The sequence below is a fragment of the Sceloporus undulatus genome, chromosome 3, assembly GCF_019175285.1.
Source record: "Sceloporus undulatus isolate JIND9_A2432 ecotype Alabama chromosome 3, SceUnd_v1.1, whole genome shotgun sequence".
In the NCBI taxonomy this organism is placed as follows: Eukaryota; Metazoa; Chordata; class Lepidosauria; order Squamata; family Phrynosomatidae; genus Sceloporus; species Sceloporus undulatus.
In genome coordinates this window covers 157,023,153-157,050,699 of record NC_056524.1, presented here as the reverse complement: position 1 = coordinate 157,050,699, position 27,547 = coordinate 157,023,153, and the positions used below count along the sequence as shown (strand labels likewise).

The following is a 27,547-nucleotide window of genomic DNA, read 5'->3' as shown; positions in this document are numbered from 1 at the left end:
TCCTCAGTCTGACTTGGGGGTCTGTAGTAGACTCCCACCATAACATCCTTGTTGTTTCCCTGCCCTTTAATTTTTATCCAGATGCTCTCCACCTGGCTTCCAGGATTGATGTCCTGGATCTCTTCACTGGTGTAAATATCTCTGACATATAGGGCTATTCCTCCTCCTTTCCTGTTTGGCCTGTTTCTCTTGAAAAGGTTATACCCCTCTATTTCCACATTCCAATCATGAGACTCATCCCACCAGGTTTCAGTGATGCCTATTATATCGTATTTGCTTTGTTGTACCAGGAGTTGAAGTTCATCATGCTTATTTCCCATGCTCTGTGCATTAGTGTAGAGGCATCTAAGACCATGTGTTCCCTTTACTTGCTGCTTGTGCAAGTTCTTTTGCCTCCCACTGTTGGGTCCTTGCACTGTTTGTCTTGTTCCCTCTCTGTCAGTTTGACTATCTTCTCCAGTCTTTTTGCCTTCCAGAATACTGTCTCCCTCCCCCACATAACTCAGTTTAAAGCCCTCCTGATCAAATTCTTGAGGCTATTGGCAAAAATGTTTTTGCCAACTGGCGTGAGATGCAACCCATCCCTTGCCAGAAGTCCCTCCTCATGGAACCGCAACCCATGGTCCAAGAATCCAAATCGTTGGAGTGTGGCTTTGGCGCGACCTCTGGACTCTTAGGACCCATGCATCATTTAAATAGCATACCTCCAAAGAGACCCGAAGCATCTTTATTTTGGCAGTCTGTAACAGGCCATGGTTTCCAGACCCTTCACTATTTTAGTCACCCTCCTCTGGACACGCTCTAATTTGTCAACATTCTTTTTTAATTGTGGTGCCAAGAACTGTATTCCAGGTGAGGCCTGATCAAAGCAGAATAGAATGGCACTATTACTTCCCTTGATCTAGACACTATACTTCTATTTATGCAGCTTAAAATTGCATTGGTCTTTTTAGCTGCTGCATCACATCTTGGAAACTTTTTATGAAGCAGGATACTTTCTTTTAAGTGCAAAAGTGACTGAGCCTGACAGTAACTGGCATGATTCTTTTAGCCAGTCGGCTTCAGACCTTAGTCTAGGGATGCTAGAAATTACTTAGAACATCACTTACCATGTCCTAACCTTTTTGCAACATTGTGATTAAGCTAGAGGAGGAAGTTTGGATCTGGTTTAACTCAGCTCCCCATTTGTCCTTTTCCTGGCCTTTCTACTAGTGTATTTTAATCAACTGAACAGTTGTGCCAGCCAACTCCTTTGGATGGCAAATCTCTGAAATCATCTGGCAGAAGATGGTGCTGTGAGAAGAAGAACAATTCTTCTGCCCAAGGACTATGTGCCTAATCCTAGACTACCCACTACAGTAAGCACACCTCTGATTTATGATCACTTAGGCGGGTTATAGACCGCCATTTCGGATGTCCTCAGGACGTCCCATTTTAAAAAGGGGGCGTCTCTTCTAGACGCCCCTTTCCCTATCACAGACTCAGTCCGTGACAAATGGCGGCAGTCGTTCTACACGGCCGCCGCCATTTTTATGTCTTGGATGCATAGCATCCAGACGGGTCACGGCGGTTATGACGTCGCAAGTGCGCCATGGAACAGTATCAGGGGAAAGCTCATCCCTACATTTTTAATACCATCACAAAAACTGTGGTAGGAAACCATTTTGAAGTAAGTGGGTTATAGCCCAGGAAATTCTAACTAGCACTGCTCCAATTCCACTGAAACTACCAAGACATATTATTTAAGGGTATCACATATCCTTGTTTTCTTGTGTGAACATCCAGACAGATGCACTCCATAGCTTGTGCAAGAATACCTGACTCTGTGATCATATAATAATGTCACCTGGGGATGGATAAACAGCTTTTGGATAAGTATAAGATCATTCCCATAGCCTTTTAAAGTTCTTTTCATCCTTAGTTGCAAATTAAGAAACAATTCACATCTAACTGCTGCTGAATTCTACACTAAATGGCTTCACTTTAGGAGATTCAGAACTCAATTCTGAAATACACCCAACAGTCCTTCAAATGTATTGTTTTTATTACTTTATTTCAGAAAGCTTCACTTATTGAAAGTGATTTAGAATAGCAAAAGTAATGGGAATATTTCTTTGACAAACAGCATACAAGCGTAACAGAGAATTCGACGCCTTTTAGGGTTACATCCCAATCAAACTGGGAATGCTAGCAACCATTAGAGTCAAGATGTTGTATCAAAATACATCAAATCAAATGCAGTACTTGTCAGAACAGTATGTAAAGCACTGAGCAAGAAGGAACTGAGATTCCTTATGTCCTGCTGGGCTGCCAGACTTCCCAACAGCAAAGCCTGACAACAGCAAGGCTTGAAATTAAAAATGAGAATACAAATTCAAGGCAAAGAGGCTTGCTCTTACTTAATGGAACTTTTTGTGTGTTTATAAAGTTTTAGAAAATCAACAGCATGTTATGGTTCACACTAGCTTGTTCTTAACACCAAGACTAATTAATAATATCATATGGTGTCATGTAAACCCAGGAGGAATGGTGGATGAAACTTTTCCCAACTCCATCTGCTACAGGGTTGTTTTTCACTGCTGGAAATTCAAAGGCAGGCAAGGGATCAATATAAATATCAGAGAAAGCAAAAAAAAACTGTACAACTATGTTTGGAATGCATTTCAGGAGGAAAATGGCAATCACAATCTCCCATTTCAAATTTGCATGGGATAAAAGCCTAAATCCAGTTGCTATTACAATCTAGAATAGATGCACTGAAATATTGAGAACTACATAAATGTTGATTTACTATTCAACAATTGACTCACTGAGTTTCACCTCACTGGGACCAACTAGATTGAAACCATAATTTTGGATCTCCTAATCTGTTTACTTTCAGATTCCCTAATGTGGAGAGCCAATGTGGTATAATGGTTTGAACACTGGTCTATGACTCTGGATACTTTTGAGGCCCTTCACACTACATATTTATAGTACGCTGATGCCACTTAAACAAGCATGGTTCCATCCTATGAAAATCTTGGAATCTCATGAGGCTGGAGGTTAGATAGTGTTGAAATATGTGTACTATGCCAGAGAACCATTATCTCTGTTCAACCCATTGCTCTTGGGCTGCAGCCTGTGGATACATTCCAATTCTGCTGATTCTCTTTCCAATCTTCCTATGTAGCTCTTTTGTTCAAAGATTGCTGTTTCAGTCTCCCTGGACATTCCATATCAGACCTCAGATACGCCACACCTTCAAGTCACCTGGAAGCCGTGCCGGTGATTACATGCCCGAAGGCTTCCAGACTACTCAGGAGCATGTTGTTTAGACATTACTCACCCTGGAACTAGTGAGAAGTCGGCTCCGGCAGCAAAGGGGCAGCTTTTTTCTGCCACAAATACAAGTAGATTTTTCCAGCTGCTATTTGAGGGCAAAAGCTGGCTGGATTGGGGCTGTGGTCTGTAGTTGCCATGGCCCCACCCAGCTTACTCAAGGGCAGCGTCAAGCCACCCCTTTAGGGTGTCTGTTTTGGCCCTAAATATTCTGAAACCAGTTTTTGTGCATTCCCATTTTTAATGTCTGATTTATGTCCATTTATCCCCATCGGTTATGTACTTGTGACTTGTTAGTTAGGGGCTACATGGGAACTGCAAAAGTCTCCCAACCCCAATTTAGCATGAAACAGCCACTTCAGTCAATGGCAGTTTGTTTGATTGGGAAGCAGCTGACTGCTGCTCCCACTTACTCCTTATGCAACTGATAAGTATGAGGGGGAATTGAAACAAGGGTCACTCATGGGAGTGGTGGAAATGGCAGCCGTCTGCTTCTTCATCAAAACTGGAACAGACCCCTGTCAATTGCATTGATTACCTCATGGTAAGTGGGGATTGGGAAGATTGGGCTGGGATTCATTGGGTAGCACCATGATTATGGTGCTGACACATACAGTACATAAATCCCACATAGGATTTTGGCCTTCATCTTTAGATGCAAAGCCACAGTTCAGTAGTAATGCACCTTCTTTTCAAGCAGAAGACCTACATTCAGTCTTCAACATCCCTAAGTAAGGCTAGGAAATACTGGCTAAAATATTAGAGAGCCACTGTCAATCCCATCAACATTACTGGACAAGATAAAGAAGTAGTCTGGCTCAATAGAAGACAGATTCTTATTATGTTTTCTAGCACTGTATCCTCTCCCCAAATGCTCAGAATTCAACAGGACTCTGAAGATTACACCAATGGCTGGATTTTCACTCTCATCCCTCAAAATGTAAGTAAAATATTGGACCAATTATATGGGCTCTGTACTAATACTTAGGAGTGAGTTGCTGCTCTAAGAAACACTGTTGTAGCAATGGGCACACCTATCATTTTCCCCTGGCACTGAATGACCCAGAACAACCTAACAAGGTTCCTGCAGAGAATCCATTACATCCTAAGGCTATTTAGTTATGTGAGGTGTTTCAAATTAAAAAAAAATAAAAGAATTGGGGAGAGACATGCTAAGATTATGAAAGATGTGGAGAGTGTGAGTAACAAGGAAATATTATTAACTTTCTCTTTCATAATATTCAGGAGATTATCATCCATTGAAGTAAACAGGAAACCGTTCAGCAGCAAATAAAAGGAAGCGTTTATTAAATGAAGACAGACCACCTTATCAGCTAATGGGAATACATTACCACAGGATGATGTGATGGTCAAGAGCAAAACAAAATGCTTTTTAAAGTATTAAAAAATAAATACATGGAGGACAGGCTTGTTGGTAGCTGCTAGGCATAATGTCTAGAAGCACAACCAAGCACATGTATGAGGATAAGGCGTAAGATTACTTCTGACAATATGCTTGCATTAGGAGCATCCCAGTACATCTGTCCTACAGGACCTGGCTACTATTGGGAACCAAAAAGCTGAGCTATATGGATTTCCATTCATTTGTATATTTGATTTTTTAAAAATGTCTTGAAAGGAATACAACAATATGTCTCATGTTCCAAAATTCCAAAGGGAAAAGGGTTAGGTTTTCTTTTGGTTTCTTTTGGTTTTTTGTTTTGGTTTGGTTTTGTAGTATAGCTAGTATAAATTCCTTGTCCTTACATCAAAAGCTCTCTATGATCAAACCCTGATTATCTTTCTGCCTTCATATCCTGTTTCATGATGATACTTGAAGAATTAATTCTTTGCAAAGTCCAATACAAACTGACCTGATCCATATCTTCAAGTCTACTAGGGAGGTTGAATCTTACAGGCTGATCTGATGCTAAAAAAGGTGACTGCAGGCCACTTTTTAGGGGTGGTCTGTCAAGCCCCTTAGTGTTCAACCAGCTTTTGCTCTTTCTGCATGTTGTTTCTCTCTGATGTTGTTCTTACTTCAAAAAAGAATAAAAATGCATTTCAAACATGAATTTTTCAGGATTAAATTCATAATACCAGGGCTATCCATACCACTACAGTGGTTGCCTACGGTAGAAGATTGGAGATGTCATGAAAGGGATGTATTCATAGTTATTTCATACATGGTTATTGTATTTTAATTTCCAGGGAGGAGAAAGAGTGCTTCTGGTATTTTATGCCTCAAATAATTTCATTGATTTTGAATAGCATGTAATTTATATCAGGTGGCTGAATAAAGGACACTAGCACTATAGAATACTGACATTATAGGGGAAAAGGGAAAGCAAAGAAAAATAATAAGAAGAAAAGAGAAGAAAAGAAATAAGGTAATAAAGCAATGAGGGGAGTAAGAAAACTTAAAAAAGAAAGGAAACAGAGAAGGACAAGAAGAAGTGGTGAATTAATAAAAGCTGGTAAAATAATTCTGTTATATATGTATAATGCGATGAATTCAATGTGTAACCAATGAATATGATGAAATTAAATCAATGATTTATTTATGTTCTGTATGTGAATATAATTTCATTACAATTAAGTATACCAACATATACTGAAAATAGAATTGACTGAATTTTAATCTTCATTTTATAGAACCTGAATTGACTGGATGGCTAAAAGTGGATAAACTAAATATAGAAAGTGATAAGATACTGATAAGATATTGTGATGAAATGATATATTATATTTGATTTGTGATTGGTCAGGTTTAGATATATTTGATATCAATCAGCTTCAGTAATTGTTCCAGAATCAATTGAGGGAGCAAAAGAGATTAACTGCAGAATTAATTAAGGAATCAAGATATTAACACAGTGGGGATTGGTTGATTGAAAAGACAAGTGAAGGAATTGATAGAGTTTATGTTTATGATTTATTATTAATTCAAAGTTGATGGACTGATGGGTTTGGTTAGATTGAAAGGAAGAGAAATTGATTAGTTGGCATTTGATTAATTTGGTATCAATAGAGAATTAAAAGACAGATACACAGAATGATCAAAGATAATTAACTAGGAGAAAACAAATAAGAGGAGGAAGAGAGAGAAAAATTGTAGTCTACCACAGTAGATTAGAGTAAATTAAGTGAAATGTTAACAAACTGAAGGTCTGTTTTGAAAGAGAAAGAAAAGGAAAAGTCAAAGACAGAAAAATAGGAGAAGAATAGAAGTGGATAGAAAGAAAAAGTAAAAAAAAGCAAAAATGGCTGGAAGATCAAGAACCAAAATGATAATGCAGACACTAAGAGTTCCTACAATTGTGTGACGTAAGCATTGAATAGAAGTAAAATTATACGGAAAGAACTGAGAGAATTCAAGAAGAATGTTAAAAAAGAAATCATGGAAGAGTTAAAAGACAGAAGAAATGAAATTAGACAGGAAATACATAAAGAAATAAACAGCTTGGCAGAAAAAATAGATAAAAGAAATAAAGAAATATCAGAAGCAAAATCAGAAGTGAAAGAGGTAACCGCAAAAACTAAAGACCTAGCAATTAAAATGGAAGGAATTAAGAAAATTCAGAAAAGGGATGAAAAAATATACAAGAAATAGATATAGGGGGAAATGCAATCCTGAAATTGCAAATGAACAATTTTTTGAAAGGATAATGCAACCATTAGCAAAGTATCTTGATTTCTCTGAAGAGTTTACTGATTCGCAAATAAATCAAATGTTTAGAATTAATTCCATGTTAGGTAAAGAAAAGAAACTACCAAGAGACATAGTGATTTGTTTTACAAGAATAAGAATGAAATACATTATACAAAGAAACATCAAGGAAAGATTGATTACACATGAAGAAGAAATCGAGATATTTAAGGATATGTCCCCACAAATACTAAAGATAAGATAAGATTACAAGTTCCTAACCAATTTACTACAAGGAAACAATAATAATTGTTATAATTAACATAAAGCCAAAGGAGACATACTAGCCATAATAAAAATTCCAAAATGATATTTCCCCTTTCTTCCATTGGAAATTTTTGTGTACTCTCATGTGTGATGAAATGTTCTAGAGAAGATGAAAGCTTGGACCCAATTTGATGAGGTTAAGTTGGCCTGATACAGATGTTGCCCTTATACCAAATTTGGAATTGCTGGAGTTATAAGGCAATAAAGCAATCAGACGCTTAAAATACCTTTTCCAATACACACACACACATTTGTTGTGTGCCTTCAAGTCCTTTCTGACTTATGGTGACTCTAAGGCTAACCTATAAGTGGGTTTTCTGAGGTTGAGATTGTGTAACTTGCCCAAGGTCACCCAATGGATTTCCATGGCCAAGTAGGGATTCAGACTCTGATCTCCAGTGCTGTATTCAAATGCTCAAACCACTACACCAGGTTGGCTTTCATATATGAGGGATCTAGGAGTCTTAGTGGACCACTTGCTGAACATGAGTCAACAATGTGATGCAGCAGCTAAAAAAGCCAATGCAATTCTAGGCTGCAACAATAGGAGTGTACTGTCTAGATCAATGGTCCCCAAACTGTGCTCTTTAAGGGATTTTGGACTTCATCTCCCAGAATCCCTGACCATTGGTCAACATGGCTGAGGCTTCTGGGAACTGAAGTCCTAAATGTCTTAAAGGGCATGGTTTGGCGACCATTGGTCTAATTTGATGGAAGTAATAGTACCACTTTATTCTTTTTTTGGTCAGACCTCACCTGGAATATTGTGTCCAATTCTGGGCACCACAGATCAAGAATGATATTGAAAAGTTGGAGTGTGTCCAGAGGAGGGCTACCAAAATAGTGAAAGGTCTGAAAACCATGCCCTATGAGGAGTGGTTTAGGGAGCTGGGTATGTTTAGCCTGGAGAAGAGATGGTTAAGAGATGATATGATAGCCTTGTGTAAATATGTGAAGGAATGTCATATTGAGGATGGAACAAGTTTGTTTTCTGCAGCTGTAGAAAACAGGATCTGGAGCAATAGATGCAAACTAGAGGAAAAGAGATTTCACCTCAGCATTAAGAAGAGAGTAAGAGCTGTTCAACAGTGGATCATTCTCCCTCAGAGTGTGGTGGAATCTTCTTCTTTTGAGATTTCTAAACAGAGGCTGTTGTGAGTGCTTTGACTGTGTATTCCTTTATGACCGAGGGTTGGACTGGATGTCCCTTGTGGTCTCTTCCAACTCTATGAAATATATATATGGGATTTGGGTGTATATTTAAACAAACACATACATGTATACATGCATACATACCAAAAAATTAATAATCAAAATATTCAAGAGAATCTCACCCCCAACTGCTTCCCAAAGTAAAAGCTGAAAGGACATCACTAAGAACAATTTCCATAGGGGACTATAACAGGTGGACAAAACATGTATTATCTTGTTCATATATACAAACCTGTTTGGAACCATCATGGTCAAAGGTGAAATGGGAGCAGCATTAGTCAGTTTTGCCTCTTGCTCACTATTCAGACCAGCTGCCTGAAACAGGTTACTCAAACCAGCCACTTTTCCTTTTCGGATGGCTCTCAAGGATTGGTGCCGATATTCATCCCGAGCCCGACGTGCTTTATGGCTTCTTTCTTCATCAGCAGCTTTTGAGCGACGCACTGCAAGGATAAGAAAACAAAGTGTCTTTACTTTCTCTGCAGAGGAGAGTGGTCCGGTCCCAAGCCATCAAAATGAGTCTGATTACTAAACCAAGCAATAAACATATATACAGTCAGCCTTCCATGTTTGTGGCTTTGGCTTTTTCAGATTTGATTATTCACAGATTTGATTAATATGTTCTCTCTCCAGCATGAGTCTATGGTCAGCTTCCGCCAAAAGTCACACTGCAAGGTCTAGAAATTCTAAGAGAGAACACTTCACTAGGTTTTGTAGGCCCTCCAGCGCAATTCTATGGTCAACATCTGACAAATGTTAACCACAGAGTTACTCTGGAGGACCTAGAGATTCCTAGAGAGATGTTCCCTCGGGTTAAAAAAATAGTTTGTTTTCTATTTGCCATTTTTCCACTTTCATGGAAGTCTTATGCCTCTAATCCCAATGAATGTGGAGGGTCCACTATATACGAGTAACATTCCATATATAGGACCCAAGCATCAGATCCTATATCATTTGATTGGAATTCTTGGACCCAATCAGAAAGGGCAAATTTAAGGCACCTGGACATCTTTGCCTCATCTATTAGCTTTTTTAAATAAATGAATAAATCTATATATGTAGATCTGTCATTTTACAATTGTGTGTTTAGGTTCTAAAGCAAGGTGATAGAGGGTGATACAAGTTGTAAAGCAAATCAAGAGCCCTCTCCCTAGTCCATCTCACATCATCCGACTTCAGAGGGAGAGAAAAACTGTTTGATCCCCTTCCCCACTGACATTCCCTTCTCCTTTTGTGTCATGCCTTTTTAGACTGTAAGCCTGAGGGCAGGGAACTGTCTAATTGACTATTTGTAAACTACTCTGAGAGCCTTTTGGCTGAATAGCAGGGTATAAATATATGTGTGTATGTGTAAATGAGCATCTCTCCTTTTTTAGTTAACATGGACATCTCTCCAAATATGGTAGGACCTGGCACCCCTGGCTTCTCTCTCTCTCCTGTCAAGACAGCGAAAGAAGTTCTGGTTGTTCTCCGGCTTATTTTTTGACTTACTGGATGAGAAACAAACCTCACTTCCTGTGCTTTCTGTACTTGGACATCTAGCCTAACCACAGATTGAAAGCCAGCTTACTGGCTCATCCACAACAGATGTCTTTAGAATTCTGTCTTGCCTGTGCCATGAAGAAAAAAAATGAGACACAAATTATATATAACAGCATCTGCCAAGGGGACAAAGGACAGCATAAATTTAGGCAATGATCCAGGCTGAACCATTAGCACAGGAAAGCAAAATGCATAATAATTCTATTAGAGCAGGAGAACTTATTGGCTGATCTGATGGGATTCCTGGCTGCAAGTTCTTTGATTAGGTATATGAATGAATTCCTGCCGCTCTGGGAATGAACTTGAGTGAGTCACATCATTTGGGATAGATTAGGAGATTTCCATATTTTATGGCCTCCTTAACTCTTTTGAAGAACTGTGAATCACAGGGTAGGCGTGTGTGTGTGTGTGTGTGTGTGTGTGTGTGTGTGTGTGTGTGTTATGAGAATGCCTTATGAATATGCATCTCAGTGTTTTTTTCCTAATGATTTACTTTAGCTGCTTGTTCATTAATAGTCCTAGGTCTGTAAGTTAATTTGGGGGAAACACACAACAAATAATCAAGTTTCAAATAGTATTTGACTGAAAACATCACATTGTTATGCTTGTGTTCATCAGATGAATTAAAAATGAAACTTGGGAAATATGCAACATGAGAACATGCCAATGAAAACTTCAATAACCCGTGGCTAATATTCAAGCATTTGTATAAAGGCACATATATGATTTTGAAACATGGAATGTTTCCATCAACAGCAGAATCCTAGTCTGCAGAAATTATCTAGTTTGACACTGCTTTAATTTTCATCGATCAATGCTATAGAATTCTGGGAATTGTAGTTTTGTGAGACATTTAGCCTTCTCTGTCAGAGTGCTCTGGTGCTACAACAAGCTACAATTCCCAAGATTCCATACCACTGACATACAGCAGTTAAAGCGGTGTCTAACTCTATTATTTCTGCATGTAACTACCACCACCAGAAAGAAATTCAATATGATCTAATGTCAAGTGGGGAGGACAGCTTTTATCCTTATCACATTGGTTTGCCCCAATGTAGTATTTTATTCTCCTCAGGAAGCCCATTCTGATGTGAACAGACTGGACAGCATTTGGCCCATTCAGCACCAAAGCCAGAGTTTATGCTTCTTAAAGCATATTAAAATAACTCATCGTTTACTCCAGATCTTCCTGGAATATCTGAAGCTCTCTGTTCCTATGCCAGGCAGCTGCTTAAAATATATCCTGCTTTTCCATCCAGCACCACTACCAGTGGTGTGCACATCACTCACACACAGTCAGAATGAGGTACCCAGCCAAGTGATTGAGACTGAGGCGGGATACAAACCGCCGCTTTGCGGCGCTTCCCCGCCGCCGCCGTTTGCTCGGCGCGGGAGCTGCAGCAGCCAAACCACGCGGCTCCCGCGCGGAGCAAAAAAGAAGCTCCATTTCGGAGCTTCTTCTTGCGGCGCACTGATGACGTCGCGAAGCGCCGCCGACACATTCGCGACATCATAGGCGCCGCGACACGTCTGGACGCTATGCGTCCAGTATGTAAAGATGGAGGCGCCCATGTAGAAGGGGCGCCGCCATCTTGTACGTATAGGATACGTACTAGGGTTAGGGGGTGCGGAAGCACTGCCCTTTCCTAACCCTAGTACGTATCCTATACGTACTATATGGCGGTTTGTATCCTGCCAGAGGATCTTATTCTGACCTTGGAAGCACGTGACTCACTGTTACCACTACACACAAGCAACCCAGGCAAACAGCTGCCACATGTTGAAACAGAGGGCCTCAGGTAATGGAGAATGGTCAAGGGGAACTTCAGGGGAAGGATACTCCAGACTGCTCCTGGTGTATCCTGGCCCATGCAGACATGCCCACATTTTGTTGCCTTCCCTAGGATCCTTTCATGCTATGACTCCACTTGCTGTATTCTGTGTAAACTAGGAGTTTTTAGTTTGAGGAGGCACTACAGTTCTCTAGATGAGAATTGTGAATGCCCTTCCCTAAACTGGAAATGCCAGGATTCCAGAGAATGCAGTGCTGGCAGTTAAACTGGAATCATAACCCTATAATTATGTAGTGTGGCATGATCCCATCACACAACAGGGCACTGTAAAACGTGGGGACATGTTGTTCTGGCCAGGTGCTGGGCACCCAAGCATTACCTCTGTACCCTGTTCTGGATTACTAGAGTTCTATGGCTCTGTTGTAGGCCATTGTCCTCCTCTCCTTGTCATTTTGCAAGGCCAGACTGTTCCACAAAGTGCCATACTGTTGTGCATCATGGCTGTTTCCCAATGACCATGCTAGTTACTCTGCTTGTGTGATGGTCCCAATGACATAGCTACAACAATGCTCCCCTCCTGAGGATGCAGTCAGTGTGCACTTCCCCAATTCTAAAATACACAATCCTGAGTTGGTTTATGATGTTATACATTCCCAACAGGATGCCAGGTGCAAAAGCCCAAGGAAAACTACAACTGGTCTTTATACTAGCCCAGGAAACAAAAATCAGATTAACTCATTTCAAAATGTAGACTAAATCAAATCCTCAAGGAGTCCTTCATGGAAAGTAAAGTTTGTGGTCATGCTGGCTGAGAGATTCTGAAGTTACACTCTTAAGTTACCTTTCCATCGAAAGTCTGATCACAACAGCTAATTTAATCTCCATACACCAATACAGACTAAAATCTTCCTGCACGCCATGGGCTGGGATCAAATGAGAATGGAAGGTCATCCACACTATGTCCTACTTAGAAATCCCAACAGTATCTGGCTGGATGACAATTCGAATGCTGGCCAGATTGGAACTTGCTTTGGCACAACAACGCAGTTCTTATGTGGCTATTCCCTAAAGCAATGGCAGCCCAATTTGAGAATTGTTAATGTGGGTTTTTTTAACAGCTCCAAGAAGCTATATCTCAATTACCTTCGGAAGAATGGTGTTGTTATTTGTTTGGCTTGATGAAATGAACCACAGCAGTGAATTAAGCTGAACACTAAAATTAGTAACGCTTCACCTATTGACTTGGCAATAAATAGCTGTGAGATGATGAGATGAATCGTCATTCTGTTGGAAATTCCATGTACTAAATAAATTAGTACTGTCATCAATATCATTGCAACATTCACCCTCCACAGCAGCTGTGCTAGAAGTGTGCCTTTTCGACCCTCTTGACCCCTGGCTCTGCTGAACATAGCAACTGACTTGGTGGTGGCAAGACATGATGGGACCTGGCTCTCATCCTAATGGATAATTTGGCTTCTGTAGTCAGCACATAATAGCAAAATGACATGAACACTGACGTCTCTGCATCTTTCTGTCTTTTGGTGCTAGTGAACAGAAGCCAGGCTAGCATTACCATACAGTGAGAGGAAAAAAATAGGGCAGGATTTGTCTACATTATCTTGGACTGCGTGAAAGCATAAGCCTGAAGTGCCAAATTTGGTCAATAGGAGCAACGTTCTAGCAACGTTCTCACCATAGCTACATGCAAAATGATTTAAACTTGCCCCTTGGAACTCGTGGGGGTGTGCGCCCCATTGAGGTTAATGGTGGCTGCCCCCCACAGATTTTCAAGTCCACGAATCTCAAGTCCACGGACTTGAAGGGGCGACTGTAATTTCATGTTTACAAAGAGCATTCATGACTGGGAAGAATGTTTACTTTAAAAATATGTATAACATTTTTTGGTCTCAAAATAACTGTAGCAATGTTACCATACTAGCCAAAGACTTTTCCTCACTCCATCTTGAGGATTTTCTTCCACCTCTGGCAAAATATGGGACCCCATTGGCAAATCTCTTTTTCCTTCACTGGATCATTTTCCACTGAAACAAAATGTCTTCCCAATTCACTACAACTAATCCTCACTTTCAACAGAAAGCCTTTCCTATAATTTTACATTAAATAAGTTTACAAAGTGAGAACCATGGTAAAATATATAGAGATGTATGTAGAAGTGGGGGGAATTGTTGTTGTTGTTGTTGTTGTTGTTGTTGTTGTATTTATACCCTGCTCTTCAGTCCTAAAGGCTCTCAGAGTGGCTTACAATTATTATTATTATTGTCATTATTATTATTATTATTATTAATTAGACAGTTGCCTGCCCTCAGACTTACAATCTAAAAAGACATGACACAAACGCAGAAGGGAATGGTGGTGAGAAGGGGATCCGGTCCAGCAGTTCTTCTCCCCCTCTGAGGCTTGGACCAAGGCAGATGGACTGGAGGGAGGGCTCTGTTTACTAATCTAAACGAGGCCCAATGAAGCTGGGTCTGCATCTCTCCCTCTATGGCCGGATGGCACCAGATGGAGGGAGGGCTCTTCTTCTTAGTTCAGGCCAGGTCTGATGGAGCTGGGCCTGCATCTCTCCCTCCATGGTCGGATGGCACCAGATGGAGGAAGAGCTCTTCTTCTCAGGTCAGGTCAGGTCCGATGGAGCTGGGCCTGCATCTCTCCCTCCAAGGATGGATAGCACCAGATAGACTGGAGGGAAGGCTCTTCTTCTTAATCTAGGCCAGGCCCGATGGGGCTGGGCCTGCATCTCTCCCTCCATGGCCAGATGGCTTTTGGCTATGCCCCTGATATCTAACGGTTCAGGATCCCTTCTTCATGGTGGCCTATGCATATGGATTCTGGTTAGACTATCTGTTCCAGCAATGCTAGAAGGTACAGCCTGTGCATATTGAGCCCATGCATACTAGAATATATGAGCAGAGCAGCAGAGGAATAGAGGGTTCCAGAATTGGCAGGATCTCAGCCTCCTCACTCTATACATATATGGTTACAGATTATGTGTCTGTTAACAGAGGTAAGAAAACATGGAGTCTGTGAACCACATGCACACTCACACACATACAGGGAGAGAGAGGGGAGAGAGAGAGGGGGGGCATACCCAGCACCCTTAAAAACATGCTGTCAGAATTTATCAGCAAATTACATTGCTGAACTTCACCAGGAAAATGGAGGGAGCATTTAGAGCAAACATTTTGCTTACTCTAAATGTCTTGTAGCATTGCTGATGTATTTTGTTGGTTTTGCCCCCCCCCCCCCCCCCGGCTTGCCACTTAAGTATAGCAATTCAGTCTTCTACTGAATTTGGCAGTGGGAAACAGCCACATGTTCTAGGTCAGAAGTGAACCCACTGAAATTGTACATCCCTGCTGCTTGAGCTTTGGTGGAAGTGTAATATTGTTCCCTTAATTTTTTGTTACTGCAAATGCTTTCTGTGCTGCAAGGTAGAGTTTTATTTCAGTTTAGATAACAGCTGCAAGTAAGAGCTCTCTGAACCAGTTGCTCAAAACTATGGGTTCTAAAATCCCTTCACACTGTGCCTATGAGGATAAACACTTTAAGCACTAAAATATGAGTTACATTTTCCATACTGGTGTAAACGTGGGCTTAAACTAAAGTGCTTTTACCAAGAAACTGGATCCATGGGGCTCTGATCCAGAACATGTTCCTAACCTGTATTGGGGCCCCACAGCCTATGCCCCTGAAAAATTGTCCAGATTTAGGGCCCCAATATGTACAGCAAACATACTGAACCGGACCCCCATTGATGCTTTTTACTCAACATAGAAGAGCATTAGAGCCTGAAATGTTATTTTTTCAATGGGAACTTTTTGCATTACTTTTTGCTGTGATTGCCCAGCAGGTACTGATACTGCAATCAAGAAAATAACTTGCCAAGTTACTTGTTACTAACTTCCTGCTGTTAGTATTGTGCCACTGGAAAATATAGGAAAATGTTTTCTGGTTTCTTGTATTACTGATCATCTTAATTCTGAGGGGACTACCCTTCCTGGACATGGAGAGAGAGAGAGAGAGCACTCAAGCACAGCACTGCAGATCCTGCAGCGTTTCCATGCACTGTACATAGATACTTTGGGCAATTGCACAAAAGCAATCACTCACTCAATCCCTCTTTATTCCAAGTTCCCTCTCTCCTGAACAATTGCTCTAAACGTCATGCCTGAGGTGACCTTGTGTGTGCAGAGAGAGACATCCTCTCCTCCTTTAAACTTTATCTCTCGCACACAGTTCAAGCCTTGAGCTGCTGTTTGGAAAACCCTGAAAGGATGTCCTCTTGCATTCACACTAATCCTCTCTTTCTCTTTCTGGCAATAAGTTCCATCTATTTTATTTGGGCAGAATGGAGGGAAGGCAAAAGTTATTTAAATAAAATAATTTCCAGCTAATTTGAGTCTCTAGTGCAGTCCATGTGTCTCTTCCATGCTTCCTATGCCCCCTGCCCTCTTTCTCACACACACTTGTTATTGCTCTTCTGCTCCTTATTAGCTCCACATTTAGGGATGTAGTTATTCACAAATTTCATTTTTTAGGGAAACAATTAGTAATTTCAGCAATTTCCCCACTGCAAAAAGTCTTTGGAAACAGCATAGTTTACAAGATTATTTACAGCTTGGGAATTCTGTGTAAAATTTCCAGGTGGTCTATTTGGATATAAAACTACACATTCAGCACAAGAAATAGCTTTTTCTGTTCAAAAAATAGAATTAATGCTGTTTCCTGCACAGAAAAGATGGTAGTTTAGGACTTATTTTGAGCAAAATTTGTACATGGTTTCTGCACATATTATTTTTGTGCAGAAATTGTTGCCTCCTATACAGAAAAGGGAGAATTTTTCACAGAATAAAACCAAACTGTGAAGATTTTCATCATTCTTGGATTCTCCTGGTCATGGTTTCCCAATACTCAAGAATTATATTTTTGAACATTATTTCCATCCCTACTGCACAATATCCCTACAATGAAGCTCATAGGTGCAGCCACCTATTTGACCCTTCCTAGTCCCCTCCCATTGCTCTGACTGTATCAGAACACACCAAATAAATAAATATTAAAACTGGAGGGTCATGATTTAAGATTCGGATATCATGCTTACATGTTTTATGGAAAAGTCAAAGTTAACGCTGCCTTTAAAAATCATTTTATAAGAGCTTCTCTTATTAAAACTTGGGAAAAGTATAAAAGATGGATTAGCCCATTTACCCCTCTCTGGTTATCCCCCCATGAAGCATTGTTTAACACCGATGTCCAAAAGAAAGAAAGTTGGTTGACTTATAAAGATGTATTAATAAAAAAGGGGAAAGAATTTGTAATGAAATCTTTGGAACAGATTAGAACGGAAGGTCACAAGTGTGACTGGTTTTTATATCATCAAATGCAAGCTAGATACAAAATGGATAAAGGAACAATGAAAATGGGGGAGAAAGCAACAAAGTTAGAAGAAATTATGGTACAAGAAAAACCTGCTGTATTATCTAGATTATATAAGGCATTGTTGGAATTTCAAATGGAAGGAGATTTAGTAAAAGAAAATATGATAAAATGGGCAAAGGATTGTAAAAAAGTATCTGAATTAAGACAATGGGAAATATCATGGGGGAAAAGAATGAAATATACAGTTAGTCAGGACATTAAGGAAAACTATGTAAAGATCATGTATAGATGGCACCTCTCTCCTAAAAAATTATGTAGAATCTATGGAAAGGGACAAAACTTATGTTGGAAGTGTGAAAGGGAAAGGGGTACCTTTTTTCACCTATGGTGGGAATGTGTTCAAGCTGAAAATTTTGGAGAATGATAGCCAAAGGAATCAAAGATATACTAGATGTGGATTTAAAATTTAGACCAGAAATCTTGTTATTAAATATGTTGGAGGATAAGATAGAAAAGAGCTATGGGGAAATAATTTTCTATATGTTGACTGCTGCTAGGTTAACATACGCAAAATATTGGAAATTAAAGAAAGATATTGAGATAGAGGAGTGGATTATCAAACTGATGGAATTGATGGAAATAGACATAATTTCTGAAAGATTAAGAGAAAATACGAAAACTATTTCAGAAATAGAGGAGAAGAAAAAGCAGGATAAGAAGAACTGGGGAAAAAAATGTACAATTATATAAAAGAGAAATGGCCAAACATACAAGATAAAATTTAACAAGGTACTTACGAATGTAAGTAAGCTTAGATTAGAAGGAATTGACTAGCTAAAGAACTTTACACTGTAAAAAATAAGAATAAGATAGTAAGAAGGGTAATGGGTGAAGTCATAGAAAAAATTTAAAATGAACATCTGTAAACAGATACACACAGATAAGCAGTTAGAAAATATAATGAAACAGTAAGGGTTTTGACCAAGGAAGTCTCGTCAATGTCTGTCAAGGTCTTAGGAAGAATGAAGCGGAGAGAGTGAAAAGTATTTATGTTGGGGTTGAGGGGGAGGGATGATGGATGACTGTGTATTTTGATAAGATGCTTCTGTTATATGCCATATATGTTATATATGTTATATGTTTTATGTTATGTGGTTTAGGTAAATGTAATTTATAATTTGTAATAAATAAAAAAAAGAACACACCAAATAACAAGCAATCACCCAAACACCATTATACTGTTCTGATAAGTAGTGAATTACAGCCCCTGGCAATTACAGGTAAGAGGTAACTACTTAGCTATGTGACTTGTTGCAACTAACAAATTAATTCATTCCAATGTCAGAAGTAAACTATTTAAGCACGCATTTTAAGAATTGTGATGAATAATGCAATATGTAGCTTGCCCCATGTTAACCTTATATTCCCCATCATCACCACACACACACAACCATCTCCACAAATGTTTATATACCCCAATCAGAGATTGGTGAGAATTTCATCTGATTCAGTTTGTTAAAATTCACAAAAATGAAATGTGAAAGAAAATTGGACTTGGAGATTTACTCATACCTAGGGAAAGGTGAGAATTTTGTTTCAGTTTGTTTTTCATCTGTATCTACCAAAACTGTCAAAATGTCAATGAGGGGGAAGTGAAATTGAAAGATTTGTCTATCCCTAGCCCCACAAAATCCACATAGTACACATCTGCAGCAGATGGGGTACATAAGCAGACCATATGTACTGCACTGTATGTGCATGCAGTTAGAGGTTACGCCCCAAAAGTCTATACAGTGGGCCCTCCCCTTATGCTGGGGATCCATTTCAGAAAATCTGCTTATGCTCAAGCCCCATAGGCAATAATGGGGCGTGTGCATGTGGTGGTGCAGTGCATGCATGCCACGGGTGTGCACGCCATTGTTTTACTCTCTACGTGGCCTCTGCATAAGCTGGAAGCTGTTTAAAATGCATCCGCACATGGCGCGGACCCACTGTATATTATAAGGAAGAGTAGGGCATGGAAGTCTTAACCACACTTTCCTGCAGTCATAGTCCTGTAGTGCATGGAACATCATAGAGGAAGGAAACTGGCCCCTGTATTCTATCTGGGAGTTCAGTGGGTAAGAAGGTTCTGGAAGGGTCCATAGACTGCAAAAGAGAGAGAGAGAAAGATAGATTGTGCGGCTGTGGGCAGGGAAGCTATAGGCTTCCCTTGGCCCACCCCATTATATGGCTCCATCTATGACTCCATTTGATAGAGAGACTCAGTCAGCAGTGTCCCAGTGTCTCCCCAAAACATGTAGTTTAGCTCCAGAGCACCTTTATAAGAGCTCAAAAATATATCACTAGTGGAATGACGTATTTTGCTATTACTGAAGATTTCCTTCTTTGACACCATGGTTACCAAATGTCAAACTCCCTCCTTCTTCAATATTGCACCTGGGATTCTTTCTTTTAAAAAGGATGTGTGTGTGTGTAAAAACTGTCTACATCAAAGTCAGGAATCAAACCAAGGCTTCCTATGCTACATTCTCCCCCCCCCCCCCCCCGGCAGAAGATAATGTCATCTTATTCTGTTGAAAAAATAAAACTGCGGCTTCTATCATTCTTCAGAGAGTTATTATTATATCCCTCCCTTTGTTACTGAAAGTTAATTATTTAGGATTGTACTTTATCAGAAACATTAGAGGCCAGGCACAGTCATAGTTGATAGGAATATCATTTTTCACTTGCAAAATTAATTTGGTGTAAACAAAGTGACCTGGTCTCATATGAATGGCATGTTGGAGACTTTGAGCAACTGTCATCCAAGCAATTCTAAGAATAAGGCTACATTCACAGAACACATGGCCTCTGCTACACCATAACTGAAATCCACAGTGGTGTTTAACAGAAAGCAGTATTATCACTTTATGTCATCTGAAGTTGAGGAGTGTAAAGCATTACATACATCAAAAATAAATATTATGTCACTAAAATCTTTTGTTAAAAGTGGGAAAATTAATAGACCTTTCTCTGGGCTATGTCACTCCAGGTTATAGATCTTCAGATACCTAAATGCTCTCCCATACAATATATATATATATATATATATATATATATATATATATACACACACACACACACACACACACACACACACACACACACACACAGAGAGAACACTGGGTGATAGGAAAAAGACCAGGCTACACATTGATAAATTTGTTGCATGGTGAATCATTCAGTAAAGTGAGCCCGCACCTACAATAAAGTGATATAACACACATATAGACCTCTCACTGCTTCTGCTGTTGTTTTCCTGATTTTCTCAGACACAAAATATACAACACCACTTCCCTTCTTTCCCTCTATAATCACCTCTCTTGATAACTACACAAAGCTGAACATGTTTACATTGACACTAAGCTTTAATGTATAATGCCAAACCCATTATAAGATACAACATTCACTTCAAAGTTGTTTTTTAAAAGGAAACAACCATTATGCTGTTCCTACACACACACACATACACACACATGAGAGAGAGAGAGAGAGAGAGAGATTCCTATTAGGGAGGACAGATAAGATCTAATGTCAAGTGTGAAGGACAGGTTTACCTTTATCACAAGACTTGCCCAAATACTACATAGTGCTTTATTCTCCTGTGGAATATGTGGCAGCCATTAATGGGAGCTTTTATTTTATAAGAAATAAAGGAAAAGAAAAGAAAAGAAAAGAAAGAAAGAAAGAAAGAAAGAAAGAAAGAAAGAAAGAAAGAAAGAGATGCTGGGGAATCCAACTTAGGTAGAAACTAAATATGTTCACTGCCTTGGGACCCTTTCACACAATAACAGCACCATAACTCCAACTACTGTGGCTTTATCCTATGGGATCCTGGGGTTTGTAGTTTCATGAAGCACTAGAATTCTCTGGTTCAGGATTCTAAGTACTATCCCTAAATTCTACATCTCAGGATTCCTCAACAGAGATTCATGGCATTTAAAGTGGGATCACAGTGCTATAATTGTGTAGTGTGAATGGGCCCAGGACAGGCCTGAGACATTTTTACTGCATGAGGTGGATTAGCAGATGGTACCTGTATTCACAAGCCAAATTTTATTTTATTTCATCACACCTTTCTTCTGATATAGGACCCAAGACAACTTACAGCACAGTTAAAACAAAATTTAATTAAAAACATGATGACACAGAAATGTGTTTGTTTCTTTTAAAAAAAACTATTAAATTATAATGTAAAGATGCCTCTAATTTAAAACAGTATGAACCTATTTTAAATATATGACTCAAAAGACAGTAAGTTAAAAGTTGCATTGTACCAGGGTCTTTTGAATTATTTTGGCACTTGAGGCAGAAAATCATTTCTGCCTTTCTCTTTCCCCCAGCAGTAAAAAGAACTCTTCTTATTCTTCCTCTTTTTGATTCAATAATCAGCAATTTGTTGTCTTTTCATGCGACCCAAAAGAGCTGCCCAGGAACTGCTCTGTCTAATTTTAGGGCCACCTTGCTATTACAGTCAGTTCATCCACACATTCTGGTTTCAAAGTGAATGCTGGACAGCCTTCTTCAGACAAAGGGGAAACACTGTACGACTAATAGAGAATGGCCTACAGAAGTGTGCAGTAATGGGGACCCTCAGACAGTGCCACTCGGCTTGACACAAATACAAAGAGTATCCCTACTTTCATCTGTCAAGCACTAGAGTTATGGAGAATATAACATATAATCATGGAATATAAAGTCACCATTTCACAACCCCGGCAGCTGCCTTTTCTTGTTCACTTGTAATGAAATTAACCCTCATGCACTAGGATCAGTCATTCTAGCCCCCTTTGGTTACATTTTGTTGGCGAATGCATGCAAAACTGCACCCATAATGTAGGCATTCTATGGGGTTGTCATTGGCACTGTTGTGAATGATAGCTAAGATCCTGCATCAAGAGAAAGGAACACAATGCTCTGAACACACAATTCCATGACTGCCCTTTCTATATGTCTTTAATATGTCAGTGAGAAGAGAAGAGAAGAGAAGAGAAGAGAAGAGAAGAGGGAAGGAATTCAGACATGGAGAATTTATTCATCTGGGTTCAGAGGGGGAAGAGAAATGGCAGAGCACCTTCAGACCTGCATTGGTTGAATTGCCTCCCCATTTATTACCTCCCCACCAGTAAACAGCAGCAGCAGCCCATCAAGCCCAGACAGCTATAGGGAGAAGCTTTGGACATTGTACAAAGGGCTACAAAATAGCACCTTGCGCTCTGTCTAAAAAGAGAGATAGGCACTAGGGGTATGAAAGTTTCACAACCTCATACTTCTGTATCATTTTTCAATGAAGCTTTGTCAAAAAAACAGTTAAAAACCTATTAATTCTTACCTATCTTTAAAAAGGGGCACCCCCAAATTAAAAAGAATGGAATACACAATTTTTCCATAGAAAGAACATAGTACAGTGGTACCCCGGGATACGAATGCGCCGCCTTACGAAATTTCCGGGTTACGAAAAAAATCCATTTAAAAAAACTGTTCTGGGTTACGAAGGTTTTTTCGGGTTACGAAAAAATTTTTGGTGCTTTTTGGCGCTATTTCACACGAAATCGCGGCTTTTCCCCATTAGCGCCTATGGGTTTTTCGGCTTGCGAAGTATTTCGGGTTACGAAAGCGGCGGCGGAACGAATTAATTTCGTAACCCGGGGTACCACTGTAGACTATTTATTTATCACATAACAAATATGTACTGTTGTACTATAAACATTTAAACACTACACCTTTACAAAAACTGGCATTTTTTTTCCTTTCTTATTATTTTAGATGAGCCGTAGTTGCAGTTTGTCCTTGTCTTTGCAAACTTCATAAAGTTGTTGCATCACTTTAATATCTCTTTGTGCACTGATTAATTCTTGGTATTTCTATTACTTATGGTTCCTGTTTCCAGTGAAACATATTCTTCAGACTCAGTTGATTCAGATTTCAGATTCTACAGACTCAGTTTTAGATCTACCAGCAGTAACCTCAAGATCATAAGATGCTGATGGTAGTGATAGGTATCGAGGTTTTTGTATTTTTGGTCGGTGGATTGTATCTTTGCTTGCAATTTTACCTGTTGAGTACCCACCTGCTCCCTTGCTTTCCACTTGCAGAAGGTACATTTTTTTTGTCTTCATTGGATGACCATTCCCCTTCTATTTTTGTAATATCAAAAATTTTCTTCTCTTAACACATTCATCATAAATCTTTAGCACCTTGGCAAGCTTTGATTGTATCACCTGATCTGACACATGTGAGAAATTTAATTTGTTTTCCCATGATTTAGTCATTTCCTTTTCTATCTTTAATTTCTGCTCCAAGCAATTGGTATCTCCCAATAATATGTGTTTGCAATGGTTTTCTGCTTTTATTTTCTATTTATTTATGTGGCTGCTGTAACTGAACAAGATTTTTGGTCCAAGTATGTTTGTTCTTCTGTATGGTATTGTAACTCTTCATGTGTGACATTGCTTTACACTATTAAAGAAATACAAAAAAAAAAACAGTTTTAAACATGTTCTAAATCATTTAAATCATGTTTATAAAGCTCAAAAGAGGTGTTTTGTGCTCTTTTTTTGGAGACACCATGATGCAGTAAAGGAAATGCAGAAGACTGGCCCTATTCAGGGAAATCAAAATGTATTCCTTTGGATGGTACCCTGAAATTCACTGCAGGCAAGAAATATCCCACAACTCATACAATGTGTTGCTTCCGTTTAATCTGGTGCTTGAGGTTTAAAGTGGAGGAGGAGGGCATGTGAGAAATATGAATGCAAAAATCACACTTTAGGGAACAAGCAATCATTTGTCTCCATTCTTGTACTCTATGTGGAAAGCAAATTATCGTTACAATTCAGTATTACATTCAGATGTGATTATTCATGACATTTAAACTAAATCATGAACATGTTGGAATTAGCAAATGAGTGTCTGGGTGGAACTACACATTACAAGAAATATGGGACTGCTGCTAAATATGGGGGGAAAAGTAGCCTGGAGTGGCTGTCTTTATGATTTTTCACAATGCCCACAAATACCATAAAAATCTGATTCTGAATCGAGAATTTAGGCCATGTTCTCACAAACAGCAGGTGAAGTGTGGACTATGACTCCTGCATAGAAATATAGAGACAGAGACAGAGATATTAAATCCCAATATACCGAAAGCTAGCGTTTGGGGGAAAACAATGGCAGATCCTTTCTCACTGGCATACTCAGTATCTATCTACAGGAATGATATGTCAGTTTCATAGATGATGTTGCTGGCTGTACCATCAATAATTTGGCCTCTACCCAGTAATGTAAGAAACTGTTGTTGCTGTTGTTGTTGTTGTTGTTGTCCAGGTCCTCCTCCTCCTTCTCTTATTCTTTCTAACGTTCAACCATTTTGGCCCATGTCCACACTCTCAAGTGGTAGAGACCAGATGAAGATTTTGTTTGTGAGAATTAGGACACCATCTAAGACTGAAAGAGCTGTCTAAATCCTGAGGCACTAAATCCTGTCTGATCTTGGAAGCTAAATAAGGTCAGGCCTTGTTAGTACTTATAAGGAAGGCCATTAGAGAATGCTAGGCGCCATTGGCTACATTCAGAATTGACAAACCACTTCTGAATAAATCTTGCTAATAAAGCCCTATGAGAAGGTGACCATAAGTCAGAGTTGACTTGAAGGCAGGTAATAAGATCAACTAAAACAATAACTGGAACAGAAAACTTGCAAATCTCTATTAGTGAAACTATTTCACCTCTGCTTTCAATACACTGTTGACCAGCATTCTCAAAATACTGGCATAAAATAATGTTTGAAAACACTGAAATTCTGGACCATGCCAACCACTACCATGTCAGGATGCACAGGGAAGCCATTGAAATCCACAAACATCTGGGTAATTTCAACCAAAAAGAAGAAACCCTTAAAGTGAACAAAATCTGGCTACCAGTCCTGAGGAATAGCAAAATAAGGACTCAGCAAATGCAAAAGGGAAACCATTCAGAGCCAGGGGCTTTCCCAGCAGATAATGATCACCAATTAACAGACATTAATCCTCTTTTGCATTAGCCTCCCAGCCTGAGGCCTCCCATCAGCACAAAACAATACACACGCAAATCACTCCTGCATTCCCAGGCTCACACAGTGTATATACACCCAACTTTTTCCAGGCAAAGCATTCTCTGAAGATGCCAGCCACAGATGCTGGCAAAATGTCAGGAAGGAAAATTTCTAGAACATGGCCACATAGCCTGAAAAACCCACAAAAAAAAATATGGATGCCGGCCATGAAAGCCTTCAACTTCACTGATATATTTCCGTTCCAGGATTAAAATAGGACATATATAATAATGTAGATAAAATTCAGTTTCATATTGCCTTTCCCTGAGCTTTTCTCTGGTGTTGTTCATAAATCAAACAATGAAAATGAAACTAGATAAGGTGCTATCTCTTATTCAGTCAACTAATTTGTTTTGTATTTTTCAAAGCTGAGGAAATAAAAGAGCAATACCTTAAAGAAATTCATGGGTGTTTCATTAAAGGAAAGGGGGATGGGACAGAAAATACTGTGAAGTGTAATTTTAGTTTCTCAGAGTGTTAACCCTTTTAAAGGGAAACAAAAATATGCAAGTTTGAAAGTTAAACCTATTAAGAGTTCAGCTTTCATCTGCAGAACAATGAAAGTGTGGGTCAGACTATTATTTTAAATCTATCTTCCTAAAGAATAAAGACTTGACAGACCAGCCGTTAAAGCCAGCCTGGGAACAGAGTTGGGGTTGGTGACCACATGACACATGTCCCAACTCTACTCCAGGCCGACATGACACCACACACAACTCCACACAGAGCAAGGAATCATGGTGCTCCTTTGACGCTGTGTCTACATGATGCAGCAACAAAGGAGTGTGGAAAAGCCACACACCAGCAGCCACCTTGAGTCCCTATGTTGGGGGAAAGGCGGGATATAAGAAAATAATAATAATAATAATAATAATAATAATAATAATAAATTTATTTATAGCCTGCTCAATCACTAGGAATCCTTTGGGTTACAACAGTAAAAATGCATTAGAAATAGAATAAAATACTAATTGATCCCTTCCCAACCCCCTCCCCAATATTAAAACTACAATTAACCAATCAAAGTTTTAAAACAATAAAATCCTATACAGCATTAGGTTAAAATTAAAAACAATGTGGCGGGCAGAGAGACATGATGATGATGATGATGATGATGATGATGATGATGATGATGATGATGATGATGATGATGATGATGATGATGATGTCCTTTCCAGGGCACAAGAAGAACCACTTTTTGCAGCTCCTTTTTGCACCGCAGAAAGGAGAGAGCAGGGCCATGGCATGTTATTGCTGCAGCCCTGATCTGGTGCTAAAAGGGATGATCTGTAAAGCCCCTTACTCAAAATAATAATAATAATAATAATAATAATAATGGTTTTAATAAATAATTACATAACAAAAAACTAAATCCTAATCGAACAAAAGATAGTTATATATATAGCTGGTATATTAAGAGACTAGTAGTCAAGCGAGAGACACATACTAATTGTAAGATTAACAGTTTAGAATCTTGAGATAGAGATAGTTAGTCTTAAAGAGAGAGAGGGACCTAAATCGGAAACCCTATCAATATAATGAGGGGAAAGAGAATGCATACATTTCTTCCAATGAATACAACTACATCATTCCAGCAGTTACAGAAACAATAAACAGGTTCAAAATGTAGAAATTCTTGTCACCTAAAAGTAGCAGGATAATGGCCTGCCCCAAAACCTTTCAGTACTTTCAGTGGGTTTTGCAGTGGAGCTGAGACAGAGGATGGGGATTCTGGCGTTTGTAGTCTAAAACAATCATTTTCCAAGTTTTGAGCTGGAACTAACTTTCATAGTTGTTGCTTTTTTTCTGAAGATATTCCATTTTCAGTGATCAGTGCATGCACTGGATGATGCATGTATCAAATTTGATGACTTTTACAAAAAGAAAGGTAAGACCTCGCCTTAAATCCATATGTTAATCCTAACTAAAATATGCCTATTATATCAATGGAAGTTACATATATATTGACTCCAAGTTCCCAGTCATTCAGTAGACCTGCTCTAGCTCAGAGTAACCAATATATAATAAATGTTCTTAACATTTTGAAGATGTATAAGTATATTTGTGACAAGGTTTTGCTTGAATATTTTGCTTGGATTTGATAAATTGTATCTTAAATCCGGAAGGTTTATTATGTTACTCTTCCCCACTTGGCAGCACTGGTGA

The 27,547-nt window shown here is 39.2% G+C and overlaps 1 protein-coding gene across 2 annotated transcripts in view; it reads right to left on the bottom strand.

Moving 5' to 3' along the window:
* Nucleotides 1-27,547, bottom strand: part of SH2D4B (SH2 domain containing 4B) — a 133,220-nt gene that overhangs the window by 55,045 nt on the left and 50,628 nt on the right. For both annotated transcript variants that reach the window (XM_042460889.1, XM_042460890.1), the window contains exon 5: nucleotides 8,742-8,952. In XM_042460889.1, coding sequence (XP_042316823.1) covers nucleotides 8,742-8,952 — 211 coding nt within the window. The remainder of the gene's footprint in view (nucleotides 1-8,741; nucleotides 8,953-27,547) is intronic.